A 27,749-nucleotide genomic window follows, 5' to 3' on the forward strand; every position below is an offset into this window, starting at 1 on the left:
ACGATGAGTCGTTACGACGCCGTGGCGATGACGAAGCTGCGCCCTAACGCCGCTGGACAGGCCTCCGTCCCCATAGTCCCCAGTTTCAGTCCCCCGTAAGGTGCGGGAGAGTTGGTCCTGCGTGGTGAAGGGGCCGACCTGGAGCTCTGAAGCTACGACATCGCCATGGGTTTGTGTCCACCATGGTTGAGAACAGTGACCAAAATTTAAGCCACTCCGCATAACCTCCACAAAAAGTGGGAAGAGACAGTGGCGGCAAAGCCTGGAAAGTTCTGCCGAATAAAGTATCAAAATTGGTGGCAGAAGTTGCATTGATCAGTGTCGAACTCGCCGGCAACAAGCTGAAGCGCCGCATCTCATGGTCCAGGATGAATCGTGCCTCCCTCGGCGCAGCGTTGATGTTGATGCGTAGATTGCTTCTGAGTTTTGCAACATCCAGCTCGGACAGCTCCGTATGTGTGCTCTTGAAATCCATGACGATGCCTTCCCATTCGCTAAGCCGCACATTTATCATCGCCTCCGGAAATGTCTCCATTGCTTTTAAAGAGGACAACAATCCTTGGAGGTCCTCAAAAAGGACAGTTGCACTTTGGCTCAGGAATATTTTCCTTCCAGAAGAGGCACACTCGAAAGTTTGTTTTAGTTCGTTTCTTTATTGTCAGCTCACGACCCAATGTGCAACTTTTATATAACGGGGAAATATATATGTGTGAGCGATTGTAGCACTCTGCAAACAGCGTGCAGACCATGCAGCCACCAAAAAATGCATTTAAAATAATCATAAAATGCTTAGCTGCAACTGTTGTTAACAGCATGAGTTCTTCTCTGTTTTGTCTCCCAGTTTCGCATAAGGATTGCACCATGATGATGCTGGAGTCAGTGGAGAAGCGTTTGCGTGAGTGGTTCACCGCGCTTTAAGGATAGTTGGAGGAGCTTAATTTCAGCAACATCGGGTGTGATCTGTATTGGAGATTCTCGCAGCTGGTGACTGATGTGCAAGTGGATATTCAGAAGGAGGTTGCCAAGCGTTCCATGATTCTCATGCCCACTCCACACTTCTCGACGGTGCCAGTGTATCACCAATGCCATACAAGCGAGCCCCCTCTTTGCCACCGTTGCCGATGCCAACATTTAGCGGCGGCTATGCCGAGGTTTAAGACCACCATTGACCCTTGACCTACTGCGCAATCGTTTTAGTAATCGGCGTTTAATATTTCAGTCTCACATTAATGAGATCCTGCAGCTTCGTGTGGTCGAGCCAGAGTCTATTGCTACTTTGCGGGAGCTATCGGATCGGTTCAATGGGTATATGTGGGCTTTTATAAGTTCCGGATCAGCTGCCGAGATCCAAGAATGCTTGCTTATGCAGATTATTCTGCAGAAGTTGGATCTTGCCACAAAAGCGAAGTGGGAAGACACTCGCCGGAAACAACGACAGCCTTCCATCGTGGGAGCCCATGGCACGATTCTTGGCGCAAAGGTGCCGGACTCTTGAATGCGGCGACTTTTTTTTGGCGGCGTATCCACCAGCTAACCAGCTAAAGTTGGCCGAGGTAGATCATCGAATAACCGATCTTCGAGCATGGTTATAACCGCCAGTCCTGTTCTATGCGCCCTGTGTGGTATTTCGGTGCACGAGCTTCCTTCTTGTTCAAAGTTTAGTGCTTTGCCAATTAAGGAACGGTACGACGAAGTGCGGCGTCTGACCCGCTGTTTTGTTTGCCTAGAGGATGGCCATCTCCCTCGCGGATGCTAAGCTTCCCGATGTTCGACGTCCAATCACCGTCATGCACCGATTCGCGCGACGAATCGCGGGAATAGATCCGAGATAGTTAAAGCGAAGATTTGGAGAAAGATATCACGAGTAAGAGAGTTGCACAGATATGGCGATTTTAGATTTAGACCATTGTAGTCCGAAAATAATACCCTGAACGGATCATGTTGGGCATATGTCGAACTACAATGGCTGAGGAGTAGAGGACGAAAGTTTCTAGTCCTTCTACTAGGAACGTTAAGATTTACGCGTGTTAGTAAATGCTGGCTGTCTACATTTCCATAAATAAGATTATATAGAAACATGACACCCAGCAGCGTTCTACGGTTTGTTAATGATGATAAGTTGATTAGTAAAAGTCTACTACGATAAGATTGTAAGATGATTAGTTGATTAGTAAGTCTACTACGGAGGTAAAGATTTGCATCCCAATTAAGTCCCCTAAGAACGAAAGTAAAGAAGTTTTTTTTTACAGATTCTATGTGATCTTGGTGTACTCCGTATTGAGGACACACGATCCATACTCAAGAATCGGACGGACCAATGATGTATATAACGTTTTAGTTATGTACGGGTCATTAAATTTTTTTGACCATATTTTAATAAAACCAAGCACACCCATAGCTTTATTAACCATGGTACATATATGGTCGGTAAATTTAAGTCTCAAATCTAATAGGACACCTTGATCGTTAACCTGATAATCGTTCCTTTTTATCGTTCTTAGGCATTCCCATAGACATAGTACATAGCCTGATGAGGACTAGATCGGTAAAAAGACATGAGTTTACATTTCTATCCATTAAGCTTTAGGTTTTTCGCTAAACACCAATTTTGAAGTTTATCCAAAACGGATTAAAGTCTAGACAGGGCACTAGTGAATTTAATTTAGTTAAGGCAAGGGGCAAGACGTTAATAAACAGTGTAACAAGTAGGGGTCCAAGATGGCTTCCTTGGGGCACCCCAGATGTGGCGCAGACTAAACGCGAGGTAACATCTTTAAAGAAAACACGTTGGGTTCTCCCAAATAACTAGTTTGAAATCCAGATAAGAAGATCAGTTGGGAATCCCAAAAGACTGAGTTTACTTATAAGAAGCTAATGGTTAACGGAGTCAAATGCTTTACTGAAGTCAGTGTAAATGGCGTCTGTTTGTAAGCCATTCCGGAACCCATCCGTGATAAAAGATGTTAGCTCCAATAAGTTGGTAGTGGTGGAGCGGCGCTTCATGAAGCCATGCTGGCACGGAGTTATTAGTGAACTACATAGGTGTTGCAAATGTGGAGTGATAAGTTTTTCAAAAAGCTTTGGAATTGCTGACAATTTAGAGATGCCTCTATATTTTCAGCGTCGGATTTTTTCACTTTTTTATGCAGCGGAATAATGAAGGATTCCTTCCACATAAGGGGAAAGATCGAAATTTCCAGCGATAGATTAAAGAGTTTAACGAGCGGTTTGCACACAGCCTCGGTGCCGTTTTTCAGAACACAGCCTGGTACTCCATTAAGGCCTGACGAATACACGGGCTTGACCTTAAGAAGATCCGATAACACACCACTTTGATCGAAAGATGGTCAAAATATAAGATTGGCTGATTGGATATTATAAGTGTAAGGCTGAGCTGAGCTGCTGCTAGGTGAATAATTGTTGGGCCAAGCAGCAACTAAAAAATGAATTTAAAATACTCAAAAATTGCTAGGCTGCAGCTGTTGTTATTAGCATGTATTCTTCTCTGTTTTGTCTCCCAGTTTCGCATGCGCTTTATTGTTATTTGTAGCGTATGCACTTTGGGAGCTTTGGAGCTTTGTGGAGCTTCTGCGCAAGCTCTTAGGTTTTAGGCACTTGTTGTTCAGCATTGTTTTGGATCGGCCGCGGAATTAGTTTTGGGGTTAAATTGATCCATAATAAATTGAATATTAAAATTGAACCTCGTCTTGTTAATTCGGCCGCTATCAAAACGCTGATAGCTTAACATTGGTGACCCCGACGTGATTTCAACCCGATTGGTTATTGTGATCAGCATTAAAAGTCCCAAGAAAACGCCCTTGTTGTTGTGCTTGTTACAAGTTGCATTTTAATCGAATAATGGAGTCTGGTGCTGAGACTATTGGTACTGGTGCCGCAAACCGGGAAAGGATGCTGCGGAGAAGAGCAGAGGTGACCTGCCAGGAGATGGAGGCGCTGCATCATAAAGTGAAGGCTGCAGAGCCAGCCCAAACAAGCCAGCCCTCTCCCTGCCACCGTTGCCGATGCCAACATTCAGCGGCGGCTATGCCGAGTGGCCGGATTTCTGCGCCCTATTTAAGACCACGATTGACAGCCATCCTCACCTAACGAAAATGGAAAAGCTCCGGTGGCTCATTTCATGCCTGCGAGAGTCAGCCTTGGATACGGTGAGAGCTCTAGAAATTACTGACGCGAACTACGATTTGGCCCTTGACCTATTGCGCAATCGTTTTAGTAATCGGCGTTTAATATTTCAGTCTCACATTAATGAGATCCTGCAGCTTCGTGTGGTCGAGCCAGGGTCTGTTGCTACTTTGCGGGAGCTATCGGATCCGTTCAATGGGCATATGCGGGCTTTTATGAGTTCCGGATCAGCTGCCGAGATCCAAGGATGCTTGCTTATCCTGCAGAAGTTGGATCCTGCCACAAAAGCGAAGTGGGAAGACACTCTCGCCGGAAGCAACGACAGCCTTCCGTCTTGGGAGTCTATGGCACGATTCTTGGAGCAAAGGTGCGTCAACCTTTCTTTGGCGGCTTATCCACAAGCTAACCAAGTGGGCCGAGGTAGATCTTCGAATAACCGATCTTCATGCATGGTTATTAACGCCCGTCCTGTTCTAAGCGCCCTGTTTGGTAGTTCGGTGCACGAGCTTCCTTCTTGTTCAAAGTTTAGTGCTTTGCCAATTGAGGAGCGGTACGACGAAGTGCGGCGTCTGGCTCGCTATTTTGTTTGTCTGGAGGATGGCCATCTCGCTCGCGGATGCTCAGCTTCCCGCTGCTCGACGTGCAATCACCTTCATCATATTTTGTTGCACCCTCGCGGAAAGAAGAAAGAGTCTCCCGTCCCATCGGTTCCGTTTCTGTTGCGAGCCCATCCCGCTCAATCAACCCTGTTATTAACCAGGATCGCAATGCTGGGCTATGGCTCCTGCCAACAGCCAATGTACTCGTTCGATCTGGAGCCTTCTTGCCTTTCCGAGTTTTATTGGATTCCGGTTCACAAGTGTACCTCATCTCGTCGCGGCTGGCGAATGAACTTCAGCTTGTCCGATCCAAATGCTCCACAATGGTGGCCGGTTTCGGCGGCGCTGGGTTTGAAACGGATGGAGCATCCGCTAATGTGTGCTTGAAGTCCCGCCTTAGCCCGTATTCAGTAGAAATTGAGGCTGTTGTAGCTTCACATATAACGGACTATCAGCCTAGCCAGGATATAGATGCTTCGGGCTGGAAGATTCCTGGCAATATGGATCTAGCTGACCCCAACTTCCACAAAACGCAGCGAGTGGACCTGTTGATTGGAGCCAGCTTATTCTTTGCCCTATTGTCGGCTGGCCAAATCCAATTAGGTCACGGGCTCCCCATTGCTCAGAATACTCGATTTGGCTGGGTGTTTTCTGGACGCGGTGAACTATCACGGGATGTGTCGGCGCTCTATGCTAGGGAAGACAACCCACGTGCAACAACAGTATGACCTTTGGTGTTCGCATCAGTGTTCGCATCGTAAGCAGTGGGGGAAAAGATACATGTTTACGCTTAGTTTTTACAAAGCTATAAATCTGCTTCGGATCCTGAGTAAATTGAATAACTAGTATTTTGAATAACTAACTGTACAGCCAGATAATCTATGTTTATTTAAAAGTCTACTCATATAATTCCATGAATTTATAAGGTGCCTTGTATACCAATGCGGATTCGTTGAAACGGACGGATATTTCCACGGCACGCAAGCGTCGAAAAATATGTTTAAAGTGTAATAAAATTTTCGTAATGCGATGTTTATATCCTCCCATGCCAGTAAATCAGACCAATCAAATTCCGAAATTAACTTATTTAATTTCACAAAGTCAGCCTTACGAAAGAAACGAACCTTCTGAAATTTAAGTGTAGACTTCAGGTCAATTAAGGAATTGTTTTCGATTGAAACCTCAAGAGTGGGATTAGAAGAAAGGGTTAGAAAGGGGCAAAGTTCTGAAAAGAGTAATTCCTTCAGGATCAGAAACGAAACGTAAGTCTAACAGTCGACCTAAGAAATTTCTAACGTGGTTAATTTGCCCGAGTGACATGTCAAACATGCCCACAGAGAAGTCGTGGTGGGAGTTGAGCTGTAAAGACGGTGAATTTTCAACATTTGACCATATAAGTTCTGGGATATTAAAGTCATCCAGAGCTATCAGCTGGTCACCATCAGACAGACGATCGAAAACCAAACGAATAGCGGACAAATGTTGCCAGTATGTTGGCGGTTTGGACGAAGGTGGTATGTAAGAACAGGTTATATACAAAGAATGATCGGACAACGTGATTTTGATGCAAAGGAATTCAATGTCACCTAACTCTTGTGATTTTACCTCTTCAAAAGCGAATTTGGAGTCTACATAGATTAACACTCCTCCTCCCCTTCGCAGAGTTCTATCACATCTAAAAGTGGTGTACCTACCAGGAAAAACTTTAATCAAGTTTCTGTAAATACAATAACGTGAGATGCAAAGAAAGAACTATCAGATTACAGTTTGGGAAGTTTACTACGTAACTCTCTAGTATTCTGATAGGTAAGTGTTAGTGAAGACATTAATTTTTTGAAACTGAGGAAGATGAGATGAAAGGTTGGCCAGTGGCCGTAACATGTGGGAGTTTTACACCCACAGGCTTGGTTTTTTTTTTTCACTGTACTTGGCTGATGTTCTTGGACGAAAATATTCTCTGGCCAAAAGCTGGCGGAATAAATCGTCTTGAACATCTGCAAGGGCACGCGTATTTTGAAAGTTGACGTGTGTCTGGTGTATAAATATTTAAATTTTTTAATTTTCACCACCTTTATGTCGACTTTTGTTTTGGCTTTGATGTAAGCCGAGATATCAATCTCAGAAGTATCAGGGGCAAGCCGGGAAACAAAAATGAGTTTCGATGGTGGGATCACCTGCAAGGGTTTTGGTGCCGCCGTAATTATTACTGCGCCATCAGTACGTACCGGTGGTCCGGACGGTTGATTACCCTGTTTGGTGACTTTTACGGGGGTTTGAATTATTAGGTTTGGGATCACTTTAAGCGATGCCACAGAGGACATATCGGACGATCATTAATTCTGAGATATCCGGAAGCCGAATTTTTCTCAGGTCCCGCCTTTGGGGTGGCCAGCGATATAAGCGGCTGCATAGTTGTCAGTTGAGCCGGCTGAAGATTATTCGCCACAAGCACATCACTAAAAGAGGATTTCTTACGCTTTGGAGACTCATTTACTAGTTGAAGACTACTAAACTGTGTATCGAGCGCACAGAGTAGGTCATTGATTTTACGAAAACAGCTGATCAATTCCTTGAATCTACTTTTAGTTTGCCTCATGAACGATCTCATTTCGTCCTGAACAGCACGAAAACCGTCATATCAAAAGTGGAGACCAGACCTACATGAACTAGCATACGAAACTGAGGCTGTGAACCCGGCACACTTAGCGTGTAAAACGTTTTCACAAAGCCAGCAGTGGATGGTAGGCTGAGAAGAGGAGATTGTCTTATTACAAGGCTTCAGCGCACAGACAAGTTTAAATTCCATTATTAAAGATTATTAAAAATTAATTTATTATAAACTATTATTAATTTCTTATTGATGAACCTTGTACCACTGTACCAGGGAAACGAAAGGGGAAGATTAAAGAGAGCAAAGAATAGAGATAAGAATCTCTATTGAGCGAGAATAGAAGCAGTAGAATAGAAGCAACACCATAAGAGATGAAGAAGCAGAGGAGGGCTATGTTTGGAAGGAAAATTAATCAAATTACTATTTTACCTCCAAATAAATCACGGGATGTATTTAATACACGCAAAGCGATACGGATCTAAAAATTGCATTTTGTTTATTTTTTTTTTGTTTATATGTATTGAAATAAACACCGATTGTTGGATTTGTTCTGAAGAACTGCACCGAGGCTCTGTACAAACCGCTCGTTAAACTCTGTAATCTATCACTGGAATCTTCGATCTTTCCCCTTATGTGGAAGGAATCTTTCATTATTCCGCTGCATAAAAAAGTGAAAAAATCCGACGCTGAAAAAATAGAGGCATCTCTGAATTGTTAGCAATTCCAAAGCTTTTTGAAAAACTTATCATTCCATATTTGCAACACCTATGTAGATCAATAATAACTCTGTGCCAGCATGGCTTCATGAAGCGCCGCTCCACCACTACCAACTTGGTCTCCACTTCCTTGGTTTCCTTGTGGATTACCACCACCACCATTTATTTGATCGGAGGGATGCAAGGTCGCCCGTGAAGACGATGACCTTGCATCCCTCCGGAAGCTTGATCCTGAGCACTTCGTCGGAGCCAGAGGAGCGGTCCAAGAACTGATCCTTGAGGAACACCCGCTGTCACCTAATACGTTTTTGTTCCTTCATCCATCTCATAAGTTAGTATCCTGTCCGAGAGATACCGGGATTCCTGTCAAGAATAAAGCTTTGTGGATGCGTCCCGAATTTGCCGAGTTGAAGGCGTTGCGGTTGTCCAATGTTACCGTCGCGTTCCTTTCCACCTAGTTCCTGCAACGGCTGCTTCGTAAAACGTGTCTTCCGGTATTCATATTGGTTTACTGAGAGCGTTCCTTTCTCCTCGATGGATTTCGAGATGCGAATAGCAATGGTCATCTCGAGGACTTTCCCTACCATGTCCAAGAGACTTATGGGCCTGTATCCTGATGGGTCGTCAATCGGCTTGTTCCGTTTTGGCAGCAAAATAAGATTTTGCATCTTCCAGTTTTTTGGAAAAGTGCCTTGCTGGAGGCCCTTGTTTGAAGGTCTCTGGAATACATTTCCGGCACATACGTGAGCGATTGATTGCGCTATGGCATTGTTTCGCCATGTGCCCGAACTCCAGGCACCTACGACATTTAATGACTCGGATCCTTTTCCTGAGTCTGCATCTCATCCAGCCTACTTTCACCCAACCTATTTGTAAAACTTTCCTAGCGCTCCCTGAAGGCAGCCTAATTATGGCTATCTGCGTTTGCCCAAAATGATAATGGTTTGCCTTAAAAGGATGTCAGTCTCCCACAATCCTGGCGTTTCCACCAGCTTCCCGATTGCTTCTGCAATCCCCTCCCTTATGGTGATCTCGCCACTCGATCTCTATCTTGTGCGACAGAGAGCGCACTTCCACCTCCGGGTAGGTCCCCCATCGATTCCGAGACCAGTGCTTTGAACCCCGTGCTATTAGTTAAATTGTAATTGTTTATCGAATTATTAATTTCAATTAATAAAATAAAGAAATAATGATAAAATTAGTATAATTTGCAGTAATTTTTTTGGAGAGTTCATATCGTTAAAAAAGATTGCGACCTCGATGTTGGATTAAGATATAATTTTTGGTGAAGCCGTTCAAATTTTAAGCCTGTTTGACTTTTAAATACTTACATGATCTGAGATCAAACCAGTGTACATAAGCCAGGTTGGTTTCTATCTCTAAAAAAATTATATTATTTTAGTACAAAAAGGACCAAATATTAGAACATTTATATTTTTTATTTTGAATATTATTAATATACACTATTTTGGTAAATTACTGCAATTATTATTATTTTAGAATTATTTATCTAATTTTTATTACAAATAGTACTTGTTTAAATAGAATTTATTTTGTCATTAATTGTAAGTTAATTATTAATTAATTGTGTATGAGTAAGAGTAGCTTTTTTAACTTTATTAGAACGAAAAGTTTAAGGGTATATTCAAATTCGTAAGGGTCCTTATAAGGTAGGTTTATAAGGAATTCCTCAACTTTTTTGTGATACAATTAAATTATTTACTAAGGAAAAAATTTATCCATTATTATCAAATTATTGAAGATATTAATTTATGATGTTTTTTTTTGTATATTGTACAAGTTTAGGTGTTTATAGTGGCACGTTGATCAACAAATTCCAATTATGCTTTATTGGGGGGTTTTCGAGCAGTAGCTCAAACTATTTCTAATGAATAGATAGTTTAGCATTAATTTTATTATCTTTTATTTTATTGATTGGGAGATATAATAGAGTTTATTTTTATTATTATCAAATTTATATATGATTTTTAGTTATTTTATTTTCTAAAGCTTTAGTTTGATTAATTACACGGTGCGACAGTGAAAAAACACTTGAGAAACGAGATAGTGTAGGTTGTTAATCTGGTCGAAGAGAACTCAAAAATATTTTTTTTATATTTTAGGAACCCTCCAATTTTTTTTTATTTAAAAAAAACCGTTTTTTCGGGACTTTTTTGCGCTTAAAAATTCCTGAACGCGTTTTTTTCAACCGATTTCAAAATTTTCGGTGTTTTTCAATAGTTAAATGTTGTAGCTTTTGAAAAAAAAATATATCTTCGATTTTGTTGAACAAAAAGGACAAAATTTTTACACCTGAAACTAAAGTTTTCGACTTTTATTCGTGTTTTTCGGATTTTGATGCCAGTTTTTCGGTAAAACTTACTAAAATTCTGTCATGTTTGCCACATATCAATGTTGTCTCATTCATTCTGAATAAAACGAGACAAATTTCATCAAAAAATAATGAAAATTGGTGAAGTTATAACGCTTTTCCCAAAAAAAGTCAACTCAACCTAGCGGGCGCTTCGGAGGAACAATGTGTATAAAAATAAGAGTATATTGCTTTCTTCTGACAAAAAGTTTGTCATTTATGCCACATATTAATATTGTCTCAATAATACTGAATAGAACGAGACAAATTTTATTAAAAAATAATGAAAATTGGTGAAGTTATAACGCTTTTCCCAAAAAAAGTCAATTCAACCTTGCGTGCGCTCCGGAGTACCTGTGTGTATAAGTCAGGAATATGCTCTTCTTCTTATAGTGCTCCCATGGTTTTATTGACTTTTTTTGGGAAAAGCGTTATAACTTCAACAATTTGTATTATTTTTTAATGAAATTTGTCTCGTTCTATTCAGTATTATTGAGACAATATTAATATGTGGCATAAATGACAAACTTTTTGTCAGAACAAAGCAATATACTCTTATTCTTATACACATTGTTACTCCGGAGCGCTCGCTAGGTTGAATTGACTTTTTTTGGGAAAGGCGTTATAACTTTACCAATTTTAATTATTTTTTGATGAAATTTGTCTCGTTTTATTCAGAATGAATGAGACAACATTGATATGTGGCAAACATGACAGAATTTTAGTTAGTTTTACCGAAAAACTGGCATCAAAATCCGAAAAACACGAATAAAAGTCGAAAACTTTAGTTTCAGGTGTAAAAATTTTGTCCTTTTTGTTCAACAAAATCGAAGATATATTTTTTTTTCAAAAGCTACAACATTTAACTATTGAAAAACACCGAAAATTTTGAAATCGGTTGAAAAAAACGCGTTCAGGAATTTTTAAGCGCAAAAAAGTCCCGAAAAACGGTTTTTTTTAAATAAAAAAAAATTGGAGGGTTCCAAAAATATAAAAAAAATATTTTTGAGTTCTCTTCGACCAGATTAACAACCTACACTATCTCGTTTCCCAAGTGTATTTCGTTTTTTTTTTTTTGTCGCACAGTGTTATTTTTATACCTGTTGAGCTATCAGCGTTTTGATAGCGGCCGAATTAAATAGACAAGGTTCAATTTCTATTTACAATATTTATTATGGGTCAATTTAACCCCAAAATAAATACCGCGGCCGATCCAAAACAATGCCGAATAACAAGTGCCTAAAACTAAGAGCTGGCGCAGAAGCTCCACCAAAGCTCCCAAAGTGCATGCGCTACAAAAGAACAACACATCGCACGCGAATCTGGGAGAATCAAGAAATATAGAACTGCTGATAACGGGCAATTATTGGACCGCTGAGGCTAGTAACACTGACAGAACTAATTATTAATAATTATGATATTTGATGCTGGCACAAGTCCCAACATTACCCTTGCAGAGGGTATTATAATTTTGGTCAAAAGTGTGCAACGCAGTGAAGGAGACATCTCCGACCCTATAAAGTATATATATTCTTGATCAGGCTCACCTCGTATATATTCTTGATCAGGATCACCTCGTGAGTCGATATGAGCATGACCGTCTGTCCGATTGTCTGTTCCTACCTTTGGTGTTTTTATTTAAGAGGGTTGAGACTTTCCACACATGTTTGGCTAAAATATGTTATGTACAAAATTTCATAAGGATCGACTGACTATATCCTATAGCTGTCATAGAACGATAAGAATTGACATAACTTTGGTGTTATTTAAGATGGGACATGGTACAGATTCTATTTTAGACAAAATAATTTGATTTGCCGAATTTCATAAGGATCGGCCGACTATATCCTATAACTTTGGTGTCTTTTAAGCTAGAATGATGGGACTTTCTACGGATTCCATTTTGGGCAATCTTTATGTTCTGCCAAATTTGACAAGGATCGGCCGACTATATCCGATAGCCGCTAAATATCATAACTGCACACCTGCACATATAACGGCACACCCTTAACTGCAAGGGTATATCAACTTCGGCTCCGCCCGAAGTTAGCTTTCCTTTCTTGTTATATAATTCAATTTAATAAAGTTTCTAGAAAATAAAATTCTATCTTATATTTTAAAACATATGCTTATTCAAGCTCATTAAGTAATTAATTTTATAATTTTTTCTCATCATTTATTAACTAATGGGTTAATTGAATAGCATAAAAAATAAACAACTGTTAAAATTTGTCCAATTAAAACATAAGGTTCTTCAATTCGTCGTGCTCCAATTCATGTATATAAGACATGATTCATATTTAATACATACTCCAATAAAATTACTGTAACTACTATAATTCAAAATAAAATTTGGAAATTTGGGTAAAATTGAATTCCTATGAATTTTCCAAAGTTATAAAAAGATGGGTCCTCTCCTGATTTTTTCAGTTGGAGAAGGAGCTTTCCTTTCTGGGTCCTCCTAATCTGTGGAACCACCTTTCTTAGCTCCTGCTTTTCGTCCTGCTTCACCCGTCGTCCGGCTTCGGATTCGATAGGTCTTCGCTGGTTCTTCCCCTTTTTCGGTCCTACCAGCTACCACTCGGTGGCGTCCTTAATCCTCTGGGTTCCAGAGTCCGATTCCATGGCTGCCCTGTCTGTCTGGTTCTGTTCGTCGTTTGCGTAGCCGCTTGCGAACCCTCCCTGCTGCTCCTCTTGTTGTTCGAGGGATTTGGTCCAACACCCTTCCTCCTGGGTTCCACCTCCGGTCGCAATAAAAGGGACGTCTGGGACGCCTGGTGGGCTTTCTGCGGTTCCTAGCCTCCTTGTTCGTCCTTCTGGGCGGCCAGTCGTTCGTAGAGTGTACGGATGCTCTCTATTACGTCCCTCATTGGCAGGTGGATGGACCTCTCCCATCTTCCAGCATCTCCCCAAGCAGCCTGATCTCCTTTCCGAGATCCTTTAGCGATACCCATCTCCTGGGTTCCGCTCCTGCACTGGTTCTTCCCGATGTCCTTTAGCGTTGTTTAATCCATATCCTGCGTAAAGGACCTCCTCCAGGTGAAAAACCTGGGCGTAACCGTTTGTGAACGGCTTCAAACGGAACATTTGAAGTTTTTCGTCGAGGAAAAACATAATTGGAAACTGTAAGCTGTGCAATTAATGAAAGAAATGAAGAAAAAATGCACAAATTGAAGGTAAAAATAAGGATTATGGTTTTTTGCATATGTGTGGTCTCTAAAATTAATAAATTTTTTCGTTACTTTTTATAAAGTTTTTTTAATAGAAATGTATTTTTTTTGTAAGTAATAGTAGCCAGTAGTAGCCAGTCGAATGAAATCTAAAACATTTCGATGGCTAAATCACATTGCCCATATGGAAAAGGACGCTCCAGCGTCCAGTGCTTGAGGCCGTTAATGTCAGGACACGAAGGAGAGGACTCCCCGAATGCGTTGGCAAGACCAGGTAATGGAAGCCCTGTCTACACTTGGTGTTACTAACTGGCGAAGGCGCGTCAGTTTATTTAATTTTAAAGGTGAATGTTACATTCTAATGTGACATGTTCAGCCAATCAGCTAATCACTAATCAAGCCAATCATTTCTCAATTTCCTTGAGGTGTAGACTGATACATGAAGTTGCAACGATTCGATCGATAAAGTATCATAGTGTCATCGACAAAAGTGTGGAACCATGCACACTTCCTTGTGGTACTCCTTGTGGTTTTTCGCAGATTCTGATTGTACTGATGTTTGATTTTATCCTATTTACTTTTTCTATGGTACCATTTTAATCGCAAAATGGTAGGTGGGATATTTTATTTAAACTAACTATATGACTGTAAAGTTTTTGGGTCCCCAAAATTAATATCAAATTTTTCTGGCATGGAATTCATGTTTGTCAACGATATTTAATATCGGCAAGAGGTTTTATTATTTGTCCGTATAAAGACCGTACATTTCAGACCGAATGATATTACTTTTTGATTCAACCTGTGATACTATGATACTACTTTTATACTATTTATTACAATTTTTTTAATTTTATTAGGAATAGTTGACATGCACCAGCTTACGCGATCTATTCAAGTTGAAATTCACATGCGACAAGTATCTTTGGCGACTTACCTATCAACATTAAAAGATTTTAAAGAAAAGGAAATACACAATATTATCATCGATACAAACTCAGAAAAAATAACTATTTTGTTAAAAAAAGTATGTACATCGTTTTAATATATATTTTTGTGTACCTAATTAATATTAATCTTTACAGATATTGCAACAGAAAATGAATGAATACAAATATCATTATTTGTTTACTAGTTTTGATTTGGAAACATTCGACCTAGAAGATTTCAAGTATAATTATGTAAATATAACATCGTTTCGTTTAGTTAATAGAGGAGATGTTGTAGTTAAAGACATTTTAAAGGATCTTACCTACTATACTCAGAATATTCATAATCATAACAATGCAGTTTTAAATTTAAATAAAATTGGTATGATTGAGGTAACAGTTAATAAAAGAATCTATCGCAAAACTTTTTAATCAATTTATGACATTTTTAGTCAGAGTCAGCACTAATGTTCGATTCAATGTATATTTTTGCAATTGGATTACAGACCTTGGATCAATCACACACTATTTTCATATCAAATTTGACTTGTGAAGACGAAATCCCTTGGAACGGTGGTCTCAGTCTAATTAATTACATAAATTCGGTAAGTATATTTATAAATATCACCAATTTAGCAATATAAAATTTCAAATCGGAAAAATCGGTGGGGTTGAATGTCATTGGCGAACGACATTTTTCATTTAAAACAAACATGTTTTAGCTTTGATCAAATATACTCGCTCGATCCTTATTAAATTTGGAACATCGAATAAGTTTTTCCAGAAAAAAGTCTTTATAAAAATTTCCCAATCTAGCTTAAAACAAGAAAGGAAAGCTAACTTCGGGCGGAGCCGAAGTTTATATACCCTTGCAGTTGAGTTGCAGTCCGCTAGGTGGCGCCACGCATCTTATATTATTAGATATATAGCGGATCGTATATAGTCGGCCGATCCTTATGAAATTTGGCAGATCGGATAGGTTGGCCCAAATTAGAATCCATAGAAAGTCCCCCCTTTCTAACTTAAAAAACAACGAAGTTATGGCATTTCCGATCAATCAGTTATATGGCAGCTATAGGATATAGTCGACCGATCCCGGCCGTTCCGATTTATGTACTGCCTGCAATAGAAGGAAGGGTGTGTGCAAAGTTTCAACTCGATAGCTTTAAAACTGAGAGACTAGTTTGCGTAGAAACAGACAGACAGACAGACAGACGGACAGACGGACATGCTCATATCGACTCAGGAGGTGATCCTGATCAAGAATATATATACTTTATAGGGTCGGAGATGTCTCCTTCACTGCGTTGCACACTTTTGACCAAAATTATAATACCCTCTGCAAGGGTATAAAAAACGAAGTTATGCAAATTCCGGTCATTCAGATATATGACAGCTATAGAATATAGCCGTCCAATCCTTATAAAATTTTGCAGATCGGATAAGTTTGGCCAAAATGGAATCCGTAAAAAGTCCAATCTATTTAACTTAACCATCAATCTTAAAAAACAACAACGTTATAGCATTTCTGATATGCCAGCTATAAGATATAATCGACTGATCCAAGATCCGACTTATATAATTTTTTTTTTGTAAACGTTGGTTTTATTTCTTGAATCTTCTCTTTGGGAGACTAATAAGAGGTGTATCAAATCCTATATTTTTAACTTAACTAACAGTCATGTTGACCGATACAGAGTTAGACGGCTCTAAAAATCGATTGCTGGGTTGAAAGGTCGTTGCGTCGCAGGCGGGATCTGTTAGAAACCCGAGTCAATCCCGAAGCGAGGGGATTTTCGTGCAAAGACAGTTTTTCTTTGTAGAACTCTTTTTGCTTCTGAATTTCGTCTTTCACTGCGAGGATGCCCAGATCCCGGCGGATGATACCAAGGTGATAATTCTCAAGTTTTTTGACTGTGCGTGCTGTATGATGTCAATGTTGCTGCTGCTCGCGTTTGCCCACAGCTGGGAGCCATGCGTCCAGATTGGCTTTAGGACTGAATTGTAGAGTAGTAGCTTGTAGTCCAGGCACAGTGGCGATCTTGAGTTTATGATCCAGTGGAGGCTGCTGCCTTTTAGTTTCAGTTGCACCTTTTGCATTCGATGTACTGCCAGGTTAGCCGTCTATCAAGGTGGACGCCAAGGTACAAGGTACAATGGGGGATCTGCATACCGTTTAGTGAAAGCGGGATTGTCTATTAAGAGTAAACGTTAATCGAACAGCCACCTTTCCACTACTATTAGATAATTAGCCAGTTGGTTTGTTGCTTGCATTGGGCATCTGGAGCGACTAAGGATAGCGGTATCGTCGCCGAACGTTGGCGTTGTTAGTTGTACGTTTGTGGGAATATCCGCAGTATACAAAGCATATAGACACGGGCTGAGTGCGCTTCTTGTAAAACTCCAGCTTCGATGATGTAGTCGCCATATGTAGCTACGTTGCATCTCACTGAGAATACCCTATTGTAGAGGTATGATTCCAGTAGCTTGTGGGTGTATGTTGGCAAATACGTTTTAATTTTGTGCATGAGTTCATTAAGCCAAACTCGGTCGAAAGCTTGAGATACATCGAGAAAAATAGCGCCACAGTATTCTCACTGTTCGAAGGCTGAGCGTATTTCGGAAGTTAATCTGTTCACTTGCTCCATGGTTTCTTCGGAAGCCAAATTGGTGTTCCGGGATAATTTTGCAAGCTTCCAGATGTGGTATTATTCGAGTTAACAAGCATTTTTCACACAATTTAGACAAACAATATAGAAGCCTTATTGGTCTGTACGATGACGGAGTTGTGTTGTCTTTTCCAGGCTTTGGTATCATTATACCAAGATATGGTATATAGCCAAGATTATCGATCCCATTAAAAAATTTGCAGACGACCTCTATAGCACATTTTGGAAGTTCGATCAGCATCTTTGGCGTCAGTAGATCCCCACCAGGAGCCTTTTTTTGTTTTAGCCCTCTTATGACTCTTTCGATTTCGTTCGGCCGGAATGAAGGTGCAGTTGACTAAGGGGTACCCTCTGGCTGAATGACTGGTAGAAGGAATGAATTTGAGGCAGGGTTTGGCTGTAAGACACTTTCGAGATGTGTAGAGAATGTTTCAGCTCGGTCTTCGTCGCTGCGAGCCCAGTATTCCGAAGAGTTTCTAATCGGGGGGGGGGGGGGGTCGTTTCGATTGGGGCTGAGATTTGGGTGGGCCTTCCACAGAGGATATTTTGTGCTTGTTGGTGAAGGATTCGGGATTCGGGACTCAGCTGTGCGTTTTCTTCCTGATGGTGAAGAGCCTAGTCGAGTGATCGTGTTGCTTCCTTAAGGCGTTGTTTTGAAGCTGGTGATCTGCTGTTTTGCCAATCACGATGCGTGCGCCTCTTTTCTCGCACGAGTTGTTCAATTTGCTGATTAGATTTGTGGTATTTGTTTCGGTGTACTTCCTTCCCTTGAGGAGTAGAGATTTCGGCTGCCGCCACGAGTACTTCTTCCAGGGCGCTCGTGGTGTAATCGATGTTCGATTCCATTTTAAACTCCGGGGCGAGTTCTATGTGGGCACTCCTGTACTTTTTGTATTTAAGCCAGTTCGTTTTTGGCGATGTCAGGCTGAGGGGGTGTTCAGTTATTTTTGGGATTTGAAGAAGCGATAAAAGCACAAGCGAGTGGTCTGACGAAGTCTGAAGTCCGAGACTGCTTTGGCACTTATTAGATTACAAGGTATGTTTTTTGTCACCGCAAAATCAATAAGGGGTTGAGCTTGCGTGGGTCGGTTGGCCAGTAAACGGAAGCGATTGAAAGGCTTCCGTTTCTTGACTGAATTTGTATCGATGTGGCCTTCAAGAACTTTGTTGCAAACCTTTTGTGAAAATTGTGTTTTACACGTTCTCTAATTAGAACTCCAGTTCCGCCGTGGGCTTTCCCATCTGGATGATCTGTGCGGTAGATTGTATAGCCTCTTATTTGAAAGTTTTATTTGCTTGTAAGATGCGTTTCCACCAGTAGCATAACGTCAATATGGTTATCGATCAAGAATCGTGACAATTCTAGTTTATGCCGTGAGGCACCATAGACTTTCCACATTGATATTCGTAGAGTCTGCATAGATTATTTAGACTGTTGTGCTACGAGCAGCTGTATTACAATGTTTTAGGTTTGAAAAAGTGTTTGCATGGTCGTTTGCATGAATGACATTCATGTAAATCATCATACTTTGGTCAGTAAGTCATCATACTTTGTTGGAGGGTAAGCACCATAGTTTTTGTTTTGCTATGTGGCTGTTCTGGGGCCTGTTGAGCGCTTTGTGAGTTAGGCAGATTTGGATTTTTCATTCCAGATCGTAGAGCATCGGCATAGGAGAAGCCGTTGGTGGTGTTTAGGGGACCGAATGAGGACCTCGCAGCTTTCAGTTGTTGTCGCGGTATTTTGAGTTGCAGTGGTTGTCGCTGTGGTTGCAGAAATTGCATTGCGAGTCATCCATGACGGGGGAGTCAGAGTGAGCAGAGTGGGTGAACAAGACCGTGCCCTATGGCTTTCAGCGGTGAGTAAAGCCGGGCTGCTCTTTATCGCCGATTTTTTCATTTCGATATCGCGGGTTGAAAAGTAAGAGTAGAAGCCGTTTTATAGTTCACTGAGCTTCTACGCTCGTTCTTTTGATCGTTGCTCAATGAGCTCAATGAGCTCATTGCGTGGCACTTATTTATTTAAAACAATGCACTAGTTTTTTTTTAGCACATCAGAACAGTTAGAAAAAGCTTGTCTATTGCTTTTAATAAATTGTGGTTAAGCGTCTTTTCGCTTATATTGGGTTACCCCAGATTTTTTTTTTTTTTTTGTGTTTTTATTGCAACTATTGTGTTGCAGTTTTCCCGGAACTCGGGCAAAGCACGTCCGTTCAGCTTGGTAGTTCGAGCGATCCAACTCGAGCGATACTGCATTCAATTAAAAGATGGATATGTGAAACGTTTCATGTTATTTCACCCGTCTCTCGAGGTTTCCGCATTCAATGACTTTGCTTCTCGTTCAGCGGCCACTGCCGTCATTTCTTTTGTCGCAAAGGATAGTTTCGGTGATGAGGTGCTACTAGCTACTGCCAATATTCTAGTCCGGAACCGCTCTGGAGTTATACCAGAACCAGATTCAGCTGCGGAAGATCAGGTCTCCGGTGTGAATATCCCGTATATGTTGCGAAAGGTTCTCTACAGATGGGTTATATATGCAAGTCTGCTTGCAATCCCAATACTCAATTAACTGCGATCGTAGCCTCCAACATCACCCAATTTTGCATTGGACATCAGCTCTTGGAAGATTCCCGCCAATGTAATGCGGATCCTCATTTTTACCAGTCTTTACTGGTGTGTTGATTTTCTAATTGGAGCTGGATTATTTTACGAGCTGCTTTGTGTGGGGCAAATTCATTTATTTCCTGGTTTTCCCTCAATCCAGAAAACTCGGCTTGGATGTGTTGTTTGTGGAGGCGGAGGCCCTGACAATGGTAAGGTTCTCATGGCAGGTGAGCGGTCTGGACTAATATGCCCAAAAGGCCCTTTAGATGAGCGGTTCGATCAACTCCTTCGACAGTTCTGGCAAGTTGAAACCTGCACCGATCCGACTGTAATGGCGTCAAAGAAAGAATTATACCGTCAGGTTGCCAATTAATCATATGTCCGTTCCAGACGTTGAAGAGGAACCTGTCTTATCAGCCCGAACTGCGCGCTCAGTATGCGGCCTTTATAAAGGAGTATCTTAACCTAGGTCATATATCCCTGGTTCTTTCTTTGGATGAAAGCTTGCCTCAGGTTTTTTACACGAAGTGGCAGGAGATTTGCCAGAGCTTTAATCACATCCAACGTGCTGTATTTCCTCGGCTGGCGCTTACTTCTGGAGCTTTCGGGGAACTTCGTGGCTTCTGTAACGCTAGCATTACGTGTGTCTACGTAGTTTCTAAGTCGGCAGGGGCTTTGAGCTAACTTCTATGTGCGAAGTCTCGTGTATCGCCTCTTAAGACATTAACTGTGCTGAAGTTAGAGCTGGCTGGAGCTGAGTTATTGGGGAAAATGATAGCAGAGGTTCTCAGTCTAGGCGCTTAGGTTAGGTTAGGTTTGGTTAGGTTAAGGCGGCGATCTGATAGACTAAGGACCCCCACATCCTCTTAAGCCACTAGCTGAGTATAGCTTCTTCCCGTCTGCCTGAAGTGTCTATATGCCTATCCTTTCTGAGGCTGCTCATAGTCCCAACCAGCTTTTCTGATGAAGGCCGCGCGGATAGATCTCTGTGGGATCGCTGAGGTCCGTCAGTTCAGCGGATCCAAAGAGTTTTAGTCTGCTACGCCCAACTGTTTCCTCTTCCTCCTCAACCCTGCAGCTCCTGCAGTAGTCATTGTGGGTTACTGACAGACGTGCTGCGAGTGCGCCTATCAGTCAGTGCCCGGTAATTGTAATTACCGTCAGGCTACAATCTGTCCAGTTTAGGGCGATACTTCTCGCCGATCTTATCCCACAGCGACTGGGCCAGCGAGTTAAACGCGGGGTTCTACAGGTCCGGAGATTCCTCCATTTTCTAACAGCTGCCAGGTAGAAAAACTCCCTACATTTGAGCCTGCAAGTAGCTAAGGGGATGCCTACTAGTTCCAGAGAGGGATGGACGCGGCGCAATTTCTCGCGTGGTCCCTATGTCCGGGTACCCATATGAGGTGAATGACATACAGCTTCGCCATCTCATTAAGATATCTGCGACAATCATTGACTGTTCTAGAGTTGGATGAGAAACCGTCAAGTGCCGCTTAACTGTCAGAAAAGATACACACGGTTTCCTGATGCTGGGGACTTAAGCGATTCTTTAATGGCTATTACTTCAACCTGGAAGACACTGCAGTGGTCAGGGAGTCTGAATGACTCATTAAGACACAGGCGTTCACAAAAGAACCACCTCCCACTTGTCTGTTGAGCTTTGGTCAATCCGCGTAGATATGAAAGAAACCCTCTGGTTCCGGGGTTTGCGTATCCCGCTCCTCAAAAGAGGGGATGTCGATTAAGTTTCTTATGGTGGTTTGATCGACGGCACGTGAGGTCTCACGCGTTATTCCTCCTGTAGTTCTCGTTGGCTGACAGCCAGTCTAGGTGCTTAAAAAAGGAAGTATTTTTGTTGGCGCGACTCGTAAATCACGTTTAACGTTTTCGTCGCCAACTCGAGAAGCCAGTTTTAAAACGTCGCCTTTCAATTTTTTTGGTGAAATCGCCATATACATAATACTCTAACTCATTTCCAGCTGCTCATCAAGTCTTTGCATATATTTACAAAATTGACAGACTGCACGAGATAAAGGAATTACTGTTAATGATCTCAAGGCGGGCATTCGCATGCTTTTGTGGCCTTTTCAGTGCGCTCATTTGAGGAAATAAGGACGTTGCAAACAAGGGGAATGGTGGCCTCATCCAATGCTGGCTTCATTATCCCCTTTTTTGATCAGTTTGCTTCGAGTAGACAGGCGACTCAAGAACTCGTCCTTAGATTACGGTGATCGTCACCCAGTAATTTTGACGGTAACGCGAAGCATAATCGTTAGTTTTCAGGAGCAGAACAGACACGCTGGACCTCGGTCGTTATTGGCTATGATACGTTCTCAGTTTTGGCCGATCGGTCGGAAATAGTCTGCGCTCAAGGTAACGAATAAATGCTTGAGATGTTTTCGGACGAAGCCTCGTTTGTTGGATAATGTAATTGGCGATCTTCCGAAGGATACAGTGCAAACTTATCACGTCTTCGATGTAACCGGCATTAATTTTTGGGATTCTTTCTTTCATAAGTCATCTGTTACATGACGTCTTAGAGCTTGTGAGGGATATTTCCACCGGTGCCTTTCTGCAAACAGTGAGAAGATTCATTTCTATCAGGAAGCAATCTCGAAAGATCTGATCTGACAACTCTACCAATGTCGTTGGAGCCAAAAATCATTTGAGCGAAAAAAAGGGCTATTTCTTAGCGATTATATCGGTTGGCGCTGCTAAGGACTGTGTTTCAAGATGTTAAAGATGTAAGATTCAAGATGTTTCAAGATGTAAGGACTGTGTTTCAAGAAGGACATCTTTCAAGATGTCATGAAATCCAGCTGACAGCGAACGCCCGCTCTCGTGCATTCGATCAACCATGATCGATCTCCTTGGCCTCTCTTTGCCTCCCTGCCGCTTGACCTCTGCCGCTTCGCACTCGGTGCGATCTCCTTGGCAGAAGCGCTTACTCATGTCGCCTTCTTGGTATCCAGCCTAACACCCCCCTTAGGGTCCAACAAGTGGAGAGGTATTTGTCTATAAACTGCAAGAAAGGAATGGAAGGCTTCTTCTTTTCAAATTAAACGATCTCTTTTATGTGTCATACAAAGATGAAATGACTTTGATTACCATTCCTGAAGACCGCGAATTTCTTTTAAGACAGAAGATTAAAGAACGTCTACGTGCAATGTTACCTGCAAAAGATATAAAACTTGCTGGTATCGAGAAGAGGCGACGAGAGAGATTAGAAACAGAAGAAGGCAGAAAATTACGACTTCCTTCTAAAGGTTAGTCAAATAGACATTTAATGTTTTCTCATTTTGTACAGTAGTTACATTTTTATACCCTTGCAGAGGGTATTATAATTTTTGGCCCTATAAAGTATACATATTCTTGATAAGGATCACCTCCTGAGTCGATATAAGCATGTGCGTCTGTCCTCATCCTTCACACATCCTTCTTTTGTAGGCAGTATATAGCGAACGGCCGGGATCGGTCTACATCCTATAGCTGCCATATAACTGATTGATCGGAAATGCCATAACTTTGTTGTTTTTAAAGTTAGAGGGTTGCGACTTTCCACACGTGTTATATTTGGCCAAAGTATCTTATGGACAAAATTTCATAAGGATCTATAACCTATCGCTGTCATAGAACGATCGGAATTGGCATGAGTTCTTAAGTTTGATGTTTTTTAAGTTAGAAAGATGGGGAAGATGGGGACTGATTCCATTTTGGGCAAAATACTGTGTTGGATCAAGTAGCCGTCGGAAAGAATTTTCGCCGGCAAAAATTTATTAAACTCGTGACGTCACTTTCTTTTATATTAATGTTCGCGTCGCCGGCTCTATTCTCGCTCTCGTGCACTCGATCGGCCATCTGCATCTGCCGTCATGCGCTAGGGTTATATCATTTGTAGAAACGCCAAAACAATTAAATAAATTGTATTAATACCTATAAATCGAACTGTGCTCGTTTTTATTAAGGCCAATATTTAGAACACAAAAATAAAGCTCAAGAAAACGCTCGGTAACTGAACATTTGGTGAACCCCCACGTGATTGTGCTTAGGAAAATAATTTGTTAAATTAATAATTTGTTAAATTATTTTCCATTAAAAAATTTGAGCTGCGCGGCTTAAAATATATAAACATAACAAATAAACAAATTAAATTAATTTAAAACATTAAAAAACATTATTCGGTTTGTGATTTGTGTGCGTAATATTAGCATCTGTTGACATACATATGTACATACATACGCTGTTTGCAGAGTGCTACAATCGCTCATACATAATTTACTCCGTTATATAGAAGTTGCTCAGTGGGTCGTGAGCTGACAATAAATAAACGACCTAAAATAAATTTTTTGTTGCGAAAATGAATCCGTTTTCGATTGTGCCTCTCCTGGAAGGAAAGTATTCCTAAGTGTATCAAGATTGGCTCCCAGTTGTCTGTTGACACTTTAAGTGCGTTGAGAGTGGCGTCCGTTCGGAGCACGGTATCATGTAAGCTGCGCAGCTAGTCCGCTGATCCTTTTGTTCTGGGGTGTCCGAAAAGCTCTTGGATCGCGGATTTAATCAACAGCCGTTCATTTTGGTATCGATTCGATGATTTAGTCATTGCCAGGCATCTTGGTAACTGGTCTGTCCACCAATTGATTTTGAGATTAGGTTCTTCGCTTCACCTGTTACATGATTCTTCAAATGTGGATGCATTCCGTACAAATTTCGTAGAATCGTAGCCAATGTCGGTAGTCTCCGTCAAACTTTCGAATTTATACTGGTGGTATTACAAACGGAGGTGCGATCGCGGGTTTTTGTGTTGATGCTAAAGTCGATTGCGATTCTTCGCTCAGAAACGAAAAGAATTCTGCTCATACCACTTGAAATCTGTCATCGGTGTGTCCATCGTTTTTTATGGCTGGTTCCAGGTCGACAACGAAGAAGATAGCTTGCTGCACCATAATCCAAGTGCTGTTGCAGAAGGTTGATGATGCGACGCAGTCTAAAGGGAAGGAAATTCAAGCTGGCTCGGATTCCTTGGATTCCATTCCAACGTGGGAGTCTATCTTAAGTCTTTTCTTAAGCAGAGATACCGGACTTTGGAGAGCATGGATTTTTCGGCGATACCAAGCCTTGCGGTAGGACGGCGTAGACCTTTTTATCCAGATAACTCTGCACTTGTGTACGCCCTCTTCCGCAGGCATGATTTGTGATGGCTATTCTCACATAATAAACTCCTATCTGAGGATCGTTTAGGCGAAGTTAGGCGATTGGATTTATGCCGTAAGTGCCTTGGATCTGGGCACCTATTTCGGCATTGCAATTCGTCAAGCTGCCGTGCTTGTGGACGCAGGCATCATAGTTTGCTGCATTTTTGTGACTATTCGCCAGCTCAAGGCCAACACCCCTCTCCCGATGTTTTCGCATCTAGCGACGCTGTTTCTCGGTCACCGTCCGCTCCCGTCAATTTTCTTATCGCCAAGGATCGTTTTGGTGATGTGGTGCTGCTAGCCACTGCCAATATTCTGGTCAGGAACCGCTCCGGAGTTCTCTTGCCCTGCTCAGTGCTGCTCTATTCTGGTTCGCAGGGGCATCTAGCTACCTCAAGGCTGGCGAACAAGTGCAGCTGGGGAAGATAAAGTCTGTATCCGGTATAGGTAACGCAGGGTTTTCTACCGATGCTCTGACTACTCGGCGCAAGTAACTGCGATCGTAGCCTGCAACATCACTGACCTTCAGCCCAATTTTGCATTGGACGTCAGCTCTTGGAAAATTCCCGCCAATGTAAAGGTGGCAGATCCTAATTTTCACCAGCCGCAGCGAGTTGATTTGCTAATTGGAGCTGGATTATTTTACGAGCTGCTTTGTGTGGGGCAAATTCATTTGTCTCCCGGTTTGCCCTCAATCCAAAAAACTCGACTCGGTTCGGTTGTTTTTTGTGGAGGCGGAGGTCCCGACAATGGCAAGGTTCTCTTGGCTGCTGAGCGGTCGGGACTGATCTGCCCAATGGGGCCTTTAAAGTAAGGAGTATCTTAACCTAGGTCATATATCCCTGGTTCCGCCGGAGTTGCATCGAAATTTCAAATATTTTTTGCCACATCACTGTGTGCTAAAGGAGGACAGCACCACGACGAAACTTAGAGTGGTGTTCGACGGTTCCGCTGTTACCAGCTCCGTTTATTCTCTGAATGATATCTTAATGGCTGGGCCGCTCATCCAACCTAAGCTTTTTTACATCCTGTTTCGTTCGCATCCGGTAGCGCTGACTGGCGACATTTGTAAGATGTACCGTTGTGTGAGGATGGCGTCGTATTCCCCTCTGGAGGAGCTACAAACCTATAAATTGGACACTATTCCATATGGAACAAAGCTGGCGTTCAATCTATCTGTGTGAGCGATGCACGAATTGGCTAAGGACGAGGTTGAAGACTTTCCAGTGGGATCCGAAATCTTGCTTCGAGATGATCTTATTTCTGGTGGCAGCTCCAAGGAGGAGGTTGTTGGCATTTTAGGGCAGATTTCAGCGCTTCTATTCAAGGGCGAATTTCAGCTGCGGAAGTGGTACTTCAATATCCCTAGTATATTGAACTGCGTGCCCAAAGAGGATCGGGAGTCTTATCTAACTTATGATGATGGTAGCAACTTTACGAAAACGTTAGAATTGGCTTGGGATCCTTCCACTGATCAGCCACTGATCAGCTGATCAGGAGCCATCCGGTAACGCGAAGCGTAATAATTAGCTTTCATGAGCACAACCTGCACGCTGACCTCGATCGTTATTGGCGAAGCTACGATCTCAGTATTGGCCGATTGGGGGAGAAAAACTGTGCTCAAGGCGACAAATAAATGTGTGAGAGGCTTTCGGACGAAACCTCGTTTGTTGGAACATGTTGGAACACGATCTTCCGAAGGAGAGTGTGGAAGGTCTTCAATGTAACCGGCATTGATTTTTGCGGTCTTTTCTTCTATAAGTCTGAGGTTCGCAACAAGGCTCCCATAAAATGTTACATCAGCGGTTTCATTTGTTTCACGACAAAGGCCGTCCATTTAGAGGTTTATTTCGATCAGGAAGAAGCCTGGACAGATCTGGTCCGACACAGCCACTAATTTCGTTGGAGCCAAAAATCAGTTGAGCGAATTAAAGAGACTATTTCTTAGCGACGAGCGACGAGAGCTGTCTTGGATTTTTGCCTTCCAGAGTCCATTGAATGGAAGTTTATCCCTCCCCATTCTCCCCACTTTAACGGCTTGTGGCAAGCTGCTGTATCATTTTTACAGGGTTTACTTTACATTTTTGCAGGGTCGTGGGCTCGGCTGTACTAAAGGCCGACGATTTGCAGACGCTTACACGAGTGTACAAAAGTGCTGCAGTGATTAATTCGAGGCCATTAGTCCCTCTCTCTGAGAATTCTGCTGATCTGGATGTCCTGACTCCTAAACATTTTCTGCACGGAGGGCCTCCTTCTAGTTTCAGTGAGCCAGACCTCACAAAACTCAACATAAATCGGCTAGATGCTTCGCAAAGCGTCGTCTTTCTTCAGCAGTGTTTCTGGTCCAGATGGATGTAAAAGTAACGCGCTAGCGTTTGTCTCACTCTCTCGCGGGATCTCTCGGTGGCTTCGCAGGATCAAGCATTGAGCCGCGCTCCCGCGTCTTTACCCTTCGGTCTTAAACCCTTCGCAGTCACATATGTACATACATATATCATTTGTAGAAACCCCAAAATAATTAAATAAATTGAATTAATATCTATAAATTGAACTGTGCTTGTTTTTATTAAGGCCAATATTTAGAACAAAAAAATAAAGCTCACGAAAACGCTTGGTAACTGAACATAATCTTATTTTCCAAATTTCATAAAGATCTGCCGACTATATCCTAAAGCTGCAATATAACTTAACGATCGGAAATGGCACAGCCTTGCTATTTTTAAAGATGCTTGGGGCTGTTTCCAACAT

The 27,749-nt window shown here is 41.9% G+C and overlaps 1 protein-coding gene across 4 annotated transcripts in view; it reads left to right on the top strand.

Annotated features, from left to right (window-relative positions):
• The window catches only part of LOC6494740 (glutamate receptor ionotropic, kainate 2), a 374,202-nt gene that overhangs the window by 23,140 nt on the left and 323,313 nt on the right, over nt 1-27,749 (top strand). For all 4 annotated transcript variants that reach the window (XM_032452180.2, XM_032452178.2, XM_032452179.2 and 1 more), the window contains 3 exons: nt 14,468-14,634; nt 14,693-14,929; nt 14,989-15,141. In XM_032452180.2, the coding sequence (XP_032308071.1) occupies nt 14,468-14,634; nt 14,693-14,929; nt 14,989-15,141 (557 nt within the window). The remainder of the gene's footprint in view (nt 1-14,467; nt 14,635-14,692; nt 14,930-14,988; nt 15,142-27,749) is intronic.

Source organism: Drosophila ananassae, assembly GCF_017639315.1.
Source record: "Drosophila ananassae strain 14024-0371.13 chromosome 4 unlocalized genomic scaffold, ASM1763931v2 tig00000054, whole genome shotgun sequence".
NCBI lineage: Eukaryota > Metazoa > Arthropoda > Insecta > Diptera > Drosophilidae > Drosophila > Drosophila ananassae.